Source organism: Panthera tigris, chromosome A2, assembly GCF_018350195.1.
Source record: "Panthera tigris isolate Pti1 chromosome A2, P.tigris_Pti1_mat1.1, whole genome shotgun sequence".
Taxonomy (NCBI): Eukaryota; Metazoa; Chordata; class Mammalia; order Carnivora; family Felidae; genus Panthera; species Panthera tigris.
The window spans coordinates 100,475,970-100,490,240 of record NC_056661.1 but is presented as its reverse complement, the minus strand read 5'-3'; the positions used below and the strand labels follow the sequence as shown (position 1 = coordinate 100,490,240).

At 38.9% G+C, this 14,271-nt stretch overlaps 1 protein-coding gene across 1 annotated transcript in view; it reads right to left on the bottom strand.

Annotated features, from left to right (window-relative positions):
• UMAD1 (UBAP1-MVB12-associated (UMA) domain containing 1) overlaps positions 1 to 14,271 on the bottom strand; it is a 216,857-nt gene that overhangs the window by 73,136 nt on the left and 129,450 nt on the right. The window contains exon 3 of the mRNA XM_015535087.2: positions 1,545 to 1,618. Coding sequence (XP_015390573.1) covers positions 1,545 to 1,618 — 74 coding nt within the window. The remainder of the gene's footprint in view (positions 1 to 1,544; positions 1,619 to 14,271) is intronic.

The window sequence follows — 14,271 nt, the reverse complement described above, 5'->3', positions numbered from 1 at the left end:
TGAGGTAGTCCTGAAAAATGACACTGGAACTAAGACCTGAATGACCTTAACAAAGGGATAGCAAATTGCAGAGGCTGAGGTGGGAAGGAGCTTAACATGACCAGGGGACAGAACAGCAGCTGGTAGGTGGGGTTGGTGTTTGGGGGTGTGGAGAGGATGGGGATGAGAGAGCACGTGTTGCTCCTGGTAGCCCGCCATAATATACAGCATGTGTTCTAGTTACAGTGGGCAGACAGCAGGTTTTAAGCCAAAGAGTGATGTGATCTCATTCATATTTCCATCTGCTGTGTGGAGAATGGACTTAAGGAGAGTCCTGGTGAGAGTGGTGGCTCACACCCGAGTTCTAACGGTGTCGGTGCTGAGAAGGAGTCAGATTCCACAGGTAGAGGGAGAGATGACCAGGCTTACTGATGGGCTGCATGTGGAGCGTGAGGAAGAGAGAGGCAGGGGTACATTAGGGGCTTTGATTGTAATGTTTTTTAACGTTTATTTATTTTTTGAGAGACAGAGAGCAGGAGCTGGGGAGGGGCACAGAGAGAGGGAGACACGGAATCCAAAGCAGGCTCCAGGTTCTGAGCTGTCACCACAGAGCTTGATGCGGGGCTTGAACCCACATCAGGAATCAGTATTTCTTCTTTGGTCACGTAAAGCCTGAACTGTCTAGAAACTTGTAAGTGAAATGGTACATAGGCAGTTGGATATAGTCTGGAGCTCATGGGAGAGGTCTCATGGAGATTTACTTGGGGAGTCATCAGTCTTCATGTAAGTTAAAACCACGAGACTGGGTAAGATTCATGTTGACTGATCAAGATTTTATTCATGCATTCATTTAACAAATCTTTTTGACTACCTATCCTGTGCTAGGCTTTGGGACTACGGTGATGAACCAAACAGGCCAGGTCCCCGACCTCCCTCCAGCTGTATGCAGCAACACCCTCCTGTACCACAGGAAGAATTAAGTAGGGGTATGTCACCATGTAGAAAGTTCCAAAATTCATGGGTATATCTTCTACCCGAATAATTAACATTCCCCCTAAATCTTAAAAATGATTATGTTAGTGATTAAAGAATGTTAGGATGTTTCTACACAGTATATGAAAAGGATCTGAATTACATTTTGAAGTACCCACAAGGAAAAAATAATTTTCTCATGTGGAAAAGAACCAATACCCTAGTCTTTCTACTGAACACTGTCAAGGAATATACTTTGATGCTGGAAATGGTAATGTAATACAGTTCTAAATAGGTTATTTGCAAACCTGTCTTTATAGGTTCAGGTATTACCTATTAATTCGAATGTATTAGAAAATAATCACTCAAAAATAGTTCAAATGTTCTAACTTAAGTGCTCTCTTCCTCTTTTTTCAACTGAAAGATTCCATATCTAGCACTAGGAAAAGCTTAGCACTGGTGAAATCACCTGTCTTCTTTGTACTTGGTACCTATGTAGCAAGAGTAGAAGTTACTATTTATCCTCAGAGGAATATATAATCAGAGTGACTTGTTGAGTTTTGCCCCAAAAGGGCTTACTGAGTTTCACTTACCTCCAAAGGTTGGTTGCCTTCTTCTTCTGAAGTTTTACCTCTTGCTGCCATTCTTTGGTCATGTGCCGTATCTCCTATGAAGTGAAAAGAAAAAAAGAAAAAAAACAAAACACCTTTACCACACCATTGAGGCCAAGTGTCTTCAATTTATTTAAAATATCTTTTGTTGCCATATGTTTCACACTATGGAAGCAACCACTGTTTCCTTTGTTTCAAAGTAACTTAATTTTTAAGCACAGTAATTTTATAGAGGTTTCAGAAATCATCCATCCATATATATATATATATATATATATATATATATATATATGTATATATGTATATATAAACAATGTAAACCAGAGATCCAGAGATGTATCCTGCTTTGATATAGGTTTACTCTGGAAAATCAAGTGAATTCATATTTTGTAAATCAAGTCATATTTCAAATAAGTGAGGAGAGTTTATGACTTAAGGAAAATAAGGCAAGTTACTTTCAAATTAAAAGTCTCTATAATAGGAACTGCCCTCCATATTAGGTTTTTTTTTTTAATAAGGGTAACTATAAGTGTTTACTTGTGTGTCTGTAGATTTGCCTCCAAGTAGATATGGATATTTGCATGTAATAATTAACCAAATGTTACACAATCTTCACAGAAGGAAAGAACAATGAACAAATTCATAAATTAGCCTTCAGTTAATACTTTGATTCCTAAGGCTGATGCCTGGGTGGCTTATATTACAAAATGAAGTTGGTAATAGGCTGGCTCCATGGACATAGGACAGACACAAACATAGGTTAAGTATAAGCATAATTTAATTTATTAATGACTTATTTTAATATATTAACTATATCTAATGATCTGTGATTAAAACATGGTAGGGAAAGAAACAATTAGCCTACTTATTTAAGGCAAAGTGAGAGGTTGGTTTAATAATTTGTAAACTGCTCTTCCTGTAAAATTAAGCCAGCTCAGGAATGCCCACAACAAGGAAGATTGTAAGATTCATAGATGATGATGTGGCCAACATTAAAGGTTAAGAATTTGTTAATAAGGAAGGTCACAAGTCTTGATTGGAGATAACAAAGTATGCAAGTCCTGGCTGAGCTTAAGTTTTGTTTTTTTTTTTTTTTTTATGAGACACAAAAGTTTAGCATACCAATGGCGATAATCAGGGAAGAGCCTCACTGAAATTTTAAAGAATTAGCCAGTTAAATTCTAACATCGTGAAGCATTAAATTGGTATTTTATTTACTTAAGATAAAGTATCTGTCCTCCCCACCAAATGTTTAAAATGCAAGCATATCGATGCATATTCCAGTTTATAAGCTCCGTTCTCAGCTATGTGCAACATTATCATTGGGCAAGACCTAGCACATAATAGGTATTCAATAAATACTAGCTGAATAAATTAGTGAACTTCTCCTTATAGTTTCTAGTCCATAAAACTGAGATAGAATATTAGGTGGCATGTGATAAAAGCTATATTTGAGCATACAGTTAAGGTCCTTCTACACATATGTGTGAAACTTAAAAGGCAACTATATTTTTTTAAACATTTTTTAAAAAGTTTATGTATTTTGAGAGACAGATCCCAAGCACGTGAGCACAGCTGGGGAGGCAGACAGAGAGGGAGAGAGAGAATCCCAAGCAGGCTCCACCCTGTCAGCACAGAGCCTGATGTGGGGCTTGATCTCCTCAACTGTGAGATCATGACTGGAGCCAAAATCGGGAGTCAGATGCTCACCTCAAAGACAACGGTATTAAATACCACTACAGTGTATTGCTTCTAGGGATCTATAATTGTGGTATAAGTTATTAGATTTTAAAAACAACGATTTATAAATAAAAAATACTACTGAAACCAAAGCATTAGGAACTTTTGGGTTGTATCTATTGGATAATAAAGATAATAGCTATTAAGTGACCAATTACATCAACCTACTTTTGTGACCTAGCATGTCAAACCATTTTGATTGATTTTTCAAGTGATTGTTTAAACTGACCATTTATCTCGAAGAGCTTTTTTTTCAGAAATCTATCTTCTCTCTGAAAGTTAGGGACAAGATAATCAACCTCCAGTTTATAGGTGGCAAAACCAATGCAAGGGGAGTTTCATTTCCTTGGCTAGCGGCGTGAAGTAGCAAAGGTAATGCAAAGGTCTGCACATTGAGGTCAAAGTATGTTTAATAACTCACATGCCTGACACTTATTATATGCATCGTCCAATATTAAAGGTCATTTACGCAAGAGTTTTTCCCTTTTAAAATGACTACTGCTCTATCCCATAGCCACACAAACACTTTTTGGCTAAAATCATTTGACACAAAGTCTGTACTTCCTTTACCATTTTCTGACTTCAAGCTGGGTATCTGCACAAGGCTTTCTCCATTTCTCCCTACTGCTTGAATAACCAGAAAGGTTATCAGTCAGTGTTCCTGACATCACACAACACATCTGCCTGGAAGCGATTGTAGAATCACTATTTACTGAAATGCCATGTCTGGCGATGACTCAGATAGGACAATAACTGATTACAAGGAAAAATGCCATCTGCAAGATTATTCTCTATAAACAAAGGCACAGAATGAAAACTACACAAACAAATGGAAAAGAACAGGTCACAATGAAATATGATTTTTGAAGGTTTTTTTCTTCTCATTGAAGAATTATTTTATGAGAAAAATTCAGTTATTTTCTCTAATTTTTTATAACCTACATGAAAGTTAGATACTTCAACAATAAATAAAGATGCATGTGACAAATGGGATATAAGGTACTTTATTTTTCAAATTGTCAGTTAACTGTAATTGATACACTGGATAGATTACAAGTTTTCATTTGCGAGTCAGCTGTTTAAAAAGAACAAACAACCAACATGTTCACAGAACTCTACATTTCCAAGTTTGTTTTTTTTTGTTTTGTTTTTTTATAGCACCGCATTTGATTCTCACTATGGTGAAGTAAGACATCCTCCCCATCCACCCTGTCTCCCCAGTTTAGGGAGAATGAACCCTAAGGGGCAGAGGCACTCAGTGACTTGCCCAAAGTCTCCCAAGTAGAAGGCAGTCACAGTGGGACCTAGAATCCTTCTGACACCTCTAGAGTTTCTGTGGTCTGGTGGAAGGTTCCAATGAATGTGGGCCAAGGTGGGAGGAATCAAATCTGAGTTAGAGAACAGTGAAGAGAAGAGCCCAAGGATGTGAAAGGGAGCTTTGAACACAGGATCTTGTGCTGATCCAACCCGCTGGGCCCCTAAACACTTCTCTCTACTCTTTTCTTCTTCCATAAGCCCCATAGATTATCTGTTCTCTTCCCTTTCCATTGATGATGCCTCTCTCCTTCCTTCCCATCCTTCAAAGCAAACACAGTCCCCCTGATGTTTTTCCAGAAGTTTCTAAGGCTGGAAACACTTTCACAAAAGGCAAAATCCCTCTTATACTACAACCATGCAATTTTCTTGGTTTAAAATGTAGTTGTTATTTAGAATAAACAATAAAGCCTAAATATACACACTAAGGAAGCCCTTTTGGAACTCAAAGGGCTGAAGTGAAAATCATCCATATTTTAGATTAGATATTGGCAATGATATCCTAGACAGCAAACTTTTTAGACTTTGTGGGCCCTACTGTTTCTGTCACAAAATTCTCAACTCTACCCTTGTGGCTGAGAACTGTCAGAGACAATATATAAAGTAACAAATGTGGCTATGTTCCAATAAAATTTTATTTACAAAAACAAGTTTCAAGCTGTAGTTTCCTAATCTCTGGGGGTTTATTATTTTTATTTATTTTTTTATAAATAATCTCAATGCCCAACATGGGCCTCGAACTCATGACCCTGAGCTCAAGAGTTGCAGGCTCTACCAACTGAGTCAGCCAGGTGTCCCTCCAGATCCCTATTTTAGAGACTATATGTATTCTATCTTTTCTAGGATAAAAAGCTGAATTAGGTTTTAGTTATAGGAGGAGACAGGGGATGGTCATTAGGGTATCATCATGATCCTATTCTACTGGGTGAATTGGGTCAAAGGAGAGGAGAAATGGTGGTCAAGAGTGAGCACTAGGTATAAAGAGAAGGATAAAAGGAGAGAAATCCCCAGTGACGGAAGGGGCACCCCAATGCCTATTTGGGTTACCCAGAGGACACTTGTTTTGGCAGGAGAGGGGGTGGGGGAGTATCCTTACTCTTAGGCCTCCTTCAATGTGGAAGAAAATCTAGTAACATTAACCCCAGGCCTCCCTCCACCATCCCATCCATCGCTTGGTAATTTGGGGACCTTGTGCATGTGATTCTGCCCATTCCTCTTCCCCTTCTGTTGAGAATGAGAGGACTCCAGGCAGCATGTGGTTCTGTCTGCTCTGACCCTCCACAGGGACCTCCTCCCACCTGGGGAAACCTGCTCCAGCCCAGCATTTCCTGCAACTGGATGGGGCTCAAGCTAATTTTGGGGTTCAGAAACCTATCTGGTCCTTGACAGATCTTTAACATCAGCTCAATAGGCAATAAAAGTGAGAATTTGGTCTCTACTTGTTGGGGTTTGCCCCCCTCAATTGGTTAGATCTTATCTGAAGAAGAGAGGTGTACCCACTGGAAGACCCTAGGGTCTAACAGGACTGGGAATGGGCTGATGAGGACAGGGCTGGAGCCTACCTAAATATGAAAAGCTGTGAATACAGAAAACTATTTTCTTTCTTTTAACCAGAAAAGAATTATCTAGAACTGCTTATCTGAGAATGCAGTCTACAAAACACTAGTTTCGAGGGGTTCACATGGAAGAAATATTTCTATGGTCAAAAGTATGAGAAAAATCTGCAGAATGCGTTCCCTTCCAGTTGATTTCCAATGCACTTTAACATATTAAAGCCTGTGAGAAATTCTTCAGTAAAGAACTTTACAACTTTTTTTCACAATGTATTTGACTATGGAGCATTGTATTCACTGATACCTATTAAACATTTCACAGGGGTCTATGAACACACCATGGGAAATGCTGATAGAACATTTCTAAAGTTAAAATTGGTTAGGGAATATATCATTCTTACCTGACTCTTCAGCAGACCCTCAAAATTGCCAAACTTGTTATTCAGCTTTCGAAGAGTCATTTTCCACAGTGCTAACCTACACTTATTTTCTTTTCTCTATCTTTTCACAACCCCCTTGTCAGTTTATCCAATGGCATTTGGGGCGGACTAGCAGGATGTGTCTGCATTCTACTACATACTTCTGATTCCAGAAGAGCTGATAATCCATAGAGGAGAACAGGAGAGCCAGGCACCTTGAAGACACAGGAGAAAGCCCCAGTGATCAGAAATATCTCCCCCACATATTCCGCCAATTAGAGATTCATTAGGGTTAATGAGCTCCTCTTTTAAAATGCAAATACCCTCTGGGAGTGTTTGCTTATTAGTCATTCACCAAGTGAAGTAGTGGAAAGAACAGTGGAATGGCCACTCCATTAGCTCCTTTTCATTCTTCAGTCACACACTCATTATACGAGGCAGCCCGGTGTGTCAAGGGAATGGCTTTGGAATCTGACAGAACTCGACCCTAATCCTTTACCAAATCCATGACCTTGTGCAAGGTACTTAGCTTCTCAGAGCCTCAATTTCCTCATCAGAAAAATGGGAATAATGATACATAATAAGGCTGCTACAAAGATGAAAACGAGAGAACATGTTAAATGCTAACTGCAAAGAAGCCAGGGCGGGGAGTAGAGTTGGGGAAGATAAAGGTTTCGTCTTAAGCATAGTCCTCTGTGCTTCTGCCCTTGTCACATAGCTGTTGCTGTTGCCCGCCCCAGAGGAGAGAGGATAGGAGAAGCCTCATGTGTAATCTCATTTAGTGCTCTTGGCAGTGTTGTGAGGTAGGCTTTATTATATCCACATAAGAATGGCAGGCCCAGTGTTGGAATCCAAGTCCACTGACAATGCCAGATCATTACATAATCTCACACTGCCTCCCATTACTTATCAAAACTTGAGTTCTCCAACTCTGCCTAATACACTTCACACTGGAGTCTCCTCCAGTTTGGATTAGTTTTCCCTTCCATGTTTTCCAATACTATCCTTTTGCTCCTTGTTTTCCACTATAATGAAGAATGGAAGAAAGCACAAGTACTAATTGCTCAAGACATGCCCTGCCCAGGAGCCCACTGCTGTATTCTGATGACAACTGTTCTAACCCCAAGGGGGAAAAAAAAAAAAAAAAAAGAATCAAGTAAGCCACAGAGGGAAGTTAGCAAACCAAAATGGCAAAGGGTTCAAGCTGACTACGAATTAAAGAAGAGCAAATTAAGAGGACACCAAGAACATATTACCGAAATTATTATGCCCCAAATTCACTAAGGACAGGATACAACTGATACAGTGGCATCATTCTGATAACAGAAGTCAATAAACATCTGTTTATTTGACTGTGGAGGGTGTGGTGAGGGGAACAGATAAGAAAGTTCTACACACACAGTAATGGCTGATAAAAAGAATGAATTCTAAATGCTTGTTAAAATACTTAAATTTTTTAAAAATGTTTATTTATTTTGGAGAGAGAGACAGAGCATGAGCAAGGGAGGGACAGGGAGACACAGAATCCAAAGCAGGCTTCAGGCTCAGAGCTGTCAGCACAGGACTCTAAGCAGGGCTCGAACCCACCAAATGTGAGATCATGACGGGGCTAACGTCAGATGCTTAACTGACTCAGCCACCCAGGCACCCCCGAATGCTTGTTAAAATATGAAAAAAAATTAAGGGTTCAACAGAACAATCTACTTTTTACAACATTAGTGTGGATCTTAATATATATTTGTATACAACTTTTAGGCATCATGTTAGATTTTAATCTTCTGACTGCCATTAAAATCACACAGCTAAAACCTTGCTTACTACTTTAAGAACTTAGGGTCACACTGAGTACTGAAATACATTTACTCAGGGAAGTAAAAATATCAGCAAATCTGAGGTCGGACCCACTGATCAGTCCTACTGGCCTGCTCTTAATTAACTTTTCCTGGGATTTCACAGATATCTTTAGGTCTGAGTGTTATGTTGTAGCTATGGGTAATAATTTTTCTGGAAGATCTCAAAGCAACCAGAAACATCAATTAAGCTGTAACACTATGTTCAACAGTTAAACCCAGGTATTCTTACCTTTGGACTGGAAGACTAGAGATGCAAAAGCCCCACCCCACCCCACCCCACCCCCAATTAATTTTGTACAGTATTGCATTATGCTGTACAAATCTGCCTTCAAAGGATTTTTATTACTCTCTTTCCTCAATGTGAATATACTTATATACTACAAGAGTAAGTTCGGCTGACCATTCCTGACTCTGGATGGCAAAATGTTGAAAGAAAGCTCTACAAAGGGCTGCTCTGAGCCTTCCACTGACAACAGGTTCTATAGGCTCTGTGAAAACAAACAGGACTGACACAAAAAGGATTTTCAGTGTGTATGGCCTGAGGCCAAAATTTGTAAATAGAAAAGGGTAGGCTCACTCTACTAGGTTATCTGGTATCCTGAGACACAGACTCAAATGCGATGCCTGTTGTAGGTAAAATGATGGCATTGATCTATCACTAATAATGCACCCTAGGTAGGAGACATATTGACATCATGTCACTCACAGTCAGAGTGTTCAGTCTCCTTACCAACCAACAGAATAAATTTGTGAAATTACTGGTGGATGTCAGGGGTTCTCTACAGTCCGTTTTCAACATAGAAAAATAAGTGATCCCATGAGATCCAATGTATGTTTCAAACGTAGCATCAATTGGCCCAATCAGAGATATTAGATTGGTAAGCTTCTCAATCTCTTGAAATGGAGTTCTCAGACTGATAGAAGGGTTTTAGTCTAATAGAAAACTGCAAAGAAACTTTCTAGCAGAAACAATAAGACCGGTATATGAAATCTAATCAGCTTCAAGTTTCATTCAATCAAGAAATATTTGTTAAACACATGCTGTGTACATATATCATGCTGGCCACCATGTGAACTAGTGCAGTCCTTTCCCCAGGCTCACAGCATTTACATTCTGGAAGGGATTACAACTCCAGCAAATGCAAATCACAAAAACTGGCTGTAGAAACAAGCCAAAAACTAAAAATTATGGGAGTCCCCAGTTGTTAAGGAATAGAAAGTTTCATGGAGCACCCTGTGAAAAAGGTGGCCAAGCTGTAACAAAACCAAATTTCATTAATAGGGCTTTGCCCCCACTACAGTGACCGTGCCTTTCATATATATATATATACATATATATATATATATGTATATATATATACACACATATACATACATATGCACACACACACATATATATATGTATATATACATATATGTGTGTGTGTGCATATGTATATATCCATCAGTATCATTAGTCAAATATTAAACATGGTCTTATATCACTTACACAAAAATCTGAAGACAATATTTCTGAAAATACATCCACATTATTTGAAGAAAAGCTGGTATTAAAAGAAATGAATCACTTGCAAATCACAGATCACAATTAGAAGCAAAGCTACACATGGCAGATAGGATGAGGTGGCATGATGTGGTAACTGGATAAAGACCTAGAGTTTGATTTCAAAATGCAGAAGAACCTGGTTGGTTTTATTGAAGATGTCACACTTGTCATTTGGTTATACAACATAAATGTGTGAAATCACTATCCTGAGGATCACAATATACCGTGTTATCTTTAAAATATTCACATAAGAAAAAAAAAGAAGTGGTCCCTTTAAGAACACAGGTAAACCTAGACACCACAAGGCCTGAGGAAGTCCTCACCTGTTTACTGGCCCCTTACTGAAGCAGGCGGACAGCCACAGTGAATAGCCACTTAGCATCCTGAGGAAGAAGGGCCTTGAATGAAAAAGGGCCCAGATCAAAGTTTAGGGTTGCCAGCTCAGGCCTGGCCATCCTTTTGCTATATTTATAAAACTTATACAATACACACACACACACACACAGTGGAAAAGAAAGTGCATTTATTTATTTAAATATATAAACAGAGTGGAAAAGAAAGTGCATCATGGGATAGCCAGGGGATCAATGTGCCCCACAGTCAGGCAGAGAGCCGAGCCTTGACATGCATTAACACAGGTAAATTCTGAGACATCTCCCTCCCAGTAGGGCAGTACGTCTCACATTTCAGTGTGTGTAAGGATCACCGGGGGTGCAAATTCCTGAGTCTCACAAGACATTCAGACTTGTGAACTCTGGTGAAACACTTAAGAGTCAAAAGTTTTAGCAAGCGTTCCAGGAGATTCTAATGCAGGTAGTTCATGAATAACACTTGGAGAAACACTGAAACAGACTTAGATAACCTTAGATGGCTGACAGATTACCATCTGCTTAATTTTTGGAATGACTGTCCCCTCCCTCCTCCTCTCCTTCCTCCCCACATTGTTTAAATATGTAGAGAGTACGTGTCTCTGTGTTAAGGTTGGGGCTCAATAAGGTAAGTTCTCAAAAGAACTGAAAGCAGGGTCTTGAAGAAGTATCTGAACACTCATGTTTAGAACAGCAGCATTCACTGGAGCCAAAAGGTGGACGTAGCCCAAGCATCCATCAACAGATGAATGGATAAACAAAATATGATGCATGCACACAATGGAACATTATCGAGCCTCAGAAGGAAGGAAATTCTGACACATGCTGCAACATGAATGAACCTTCAAGACATTATGCTAAGTGAAATAAATCAGTCATAAAAAGACAAATACTGTATGATTCCCTTTATATGAGGTGCCTAGAATAGTCAAATTCATAGAGGCAGAAAGTAGAATGGTGGTTGCTAGGGCAGGAGGGAGGGAGGAATGGAAAGATGTTTTAATAGGCACGAGAGTATGAGTTTTGCAAAGAATGAGTAACAACACTCTGAATGTACTTTACTGAACTGTATGTTTAAAAATGGTTAAGATGGTAAAATTTATGTGTATTTTACCACAATTAAATATAAGACACTTAAAAAAATGTTTATTTTGAGAGAGAGAGAGAGCGTGCGCACACCTGCGAGCAGGAAAGGGGCAGAGAGAGAATCCCAAGCAGGCTCCACGCTGAGCTCAGCACAGAGTCCAGCCCAGCGCACAGTCCGACACGGGGCTCGATCCCACAAACAATGATATCATGACCTGAGCTGAAATCGCGACGCTTCACTGACTGAGCCACCCATGTGCCCCTAAATATAAAACATTTTAAAAATAAGATAGATTATCCTCTTAGAACAATAAAGTGATAGAAGTTAAAGATATGTCTCCTACCGGTCAATACTCTATTTTATAATTTATTCTAGTTTCATTTTATTAAGTGTTCTCATATATATTAATCTTTATTCCATATTCTTGTTATTTTAATAAATTCACATATTTAAAGAAAAAAAGAAAATCAAGTGAAGGAAGTTGTGTTTTCTGTCTCTCTGCCACATAATTGGTTATGGCTCAATAAAGGGCCTGGCTGTAAGCAACAGTTTGAGTAGCTGTTCAATTCCAATGCACTGCAGTAAAAACTAAGAACCAGTGTCAGGAGAGCACATTTTGGCCTCTCTGCACTAGTACAACGAAGTTGTTTCTGTCGACATGTACCTGCAAGCTTATCTGTGCTCACAGTAAACAACACAGTGTTAGTGATGGGGAATACCAATATGCTGTACTTAAACATCTCAACTGCTGGTTATAAAAATAGAAACTTTTGAGTAACTTGAATCAAGAAACCTAAAATATAAAGTACCAGATATACAGATAGAACACAATTATAGATTATACAACCTCACAGTTAACGTGCATACCCTTTAATGCTCTAAAGCAAAAACAAAACAAAACAAAACAAAAAAACCCGAAACTTCCTTTAGGGAACAGACATTTTTCCATCACCTTAAGCTCTGATGTCACTAGGATGAGGAGGGGAGGTTGTAGACAATGAAATCCAGGTGTTCAGGGGAAGGGGTTCAATGTCAACAAATCACTTCTTTTTTTTTTTTTTTTTAACGTTTATTTATTTTTGAGACAGAGAGAGACAGAGCATGAACAGGGGAGGGGCAGAGAGAGAGGGAGACACAGAATCGGAAGCAGGCTCCAGGCTCTGAGCCATCAGCCCGGAGCCCGACGCGGGGCTCGAACTCACGGACCGCGAGATCGTGACCTGAGCTGAAGTCAGATGCTTAACTGACTGAGCCACCCAGGCGCCCCTTTAAATTTAAAAAAAAAATTTTTTTTTAACAAATCACTTCTAAGGTGCTCACTGCTGGCTTGTGCTTTCCCACAGAAATCCCACCTATGAGATTAACAGAGTTAATGGAAGGAAAAAAAGAGAGTAACAGGGGAGGAGGCAATGGGCAAATGAGACTTTAAAAGCCTGAGACTAGGACCTCAGGAGCTCCAAAACAGGCTAATAGTACAAAACCAGAAAAGTGAAAAGGAAAAGCCTATTAAGAAGGAAGAAGCATTCATGACCATGAGTGGCATGGATAACAGTAAGAGAATTTGCTTCATTATAGGGTGAAAAGTGATGATGAAAAGGGCAAAGACCATTCCTTGCCTGAAATGTTTCTCAACCCACACCTCAATCAGCTAATATTTATTCAGTCTTCACATCTCAGCTTCCACCTCCCTAACCCATGCTCCCTTTCCACACTCCCGTATGTTCTTGTTCCTCTCCAAAGCACCTCACACATTTGCAATCATTTAACTGTACACACTCACTTGTTTAATTAGCTGTTGTTCCCACTAGACTGACAGTTCCACCAGGGCAGTGATGTGTTTATTTTATTTGTCACAATACTCCCAGCATTTAGTATGGTGACCGGTACCAAGAATGCACATGGTAGGCCCTTAGGAAATAGCTATTTTCTGACTGATGCATTACTGCAAACGTGGCATTGTCAAAAGGACGTTGTAAAGGAAGCTGAAGAGGATGCACCATGATTGGTCAAAGGAAATAAATTTATTCATAGCGCTTAGGACTGGGTGAAAGAGGTTGAACAAAAGGCTTAAGGAGAGATCAATAAGCACAGCTCTGATGTCAAGTTTGGACAAGATTTCTGTAACAAGGAAGCAAGAGGTAGACCAGCTGTAAAATACTTGGAAACACTTCTGAGCAGTTTGTTAAGGGTATAACCAAAAGGACAAAGAGTCAATAGTGACTTTGAAATCAGAGAAGAGATTTTTACTGGGTTCTATGTAATTACAGTGAGTTTAAGATAATGGCATGAAATAGGAATGGTAGCTGGGATTCCAAAGGACTTCTGATAAAATATTTTTATTTATCTTATGGTATTCAGTGCTGTATTTGTAAGTTCACTGGTGTGTATTTAATAAATTTTACAATATCTTCTTTAAAAAAAAACATAGTACCACTTTAGAATATATACTAATATATTTGTGATACAAAATGTCTCTAAAAATAGTTGTAATGTTCAAAAGAATCTACAATTCTTTCAGTTTGTAAAGGATTCGCTCATTTCATGACTGGTTAAACAGTATAACTATTTGCCATCTTAAAGTTAGGAAAATTGAAGATGGTTTATGTGCTTTAAACTTATATTTCTAATTTATTACTTCCTAATTCCACAGTATTGCTCAGTTTCATAAATTTGACATTCTTGAAATCAGGGTTTGTTTAATAAACCCTCACTATATATTTATACCTTCATGACTAAGTGATTTCAAATGAATTCAGTAGTCTTCTACGGGCAGGCTTAGTGAAACTAGGATTCATTTGGACATGTGCCTAATTGCAACACATTAAAAAA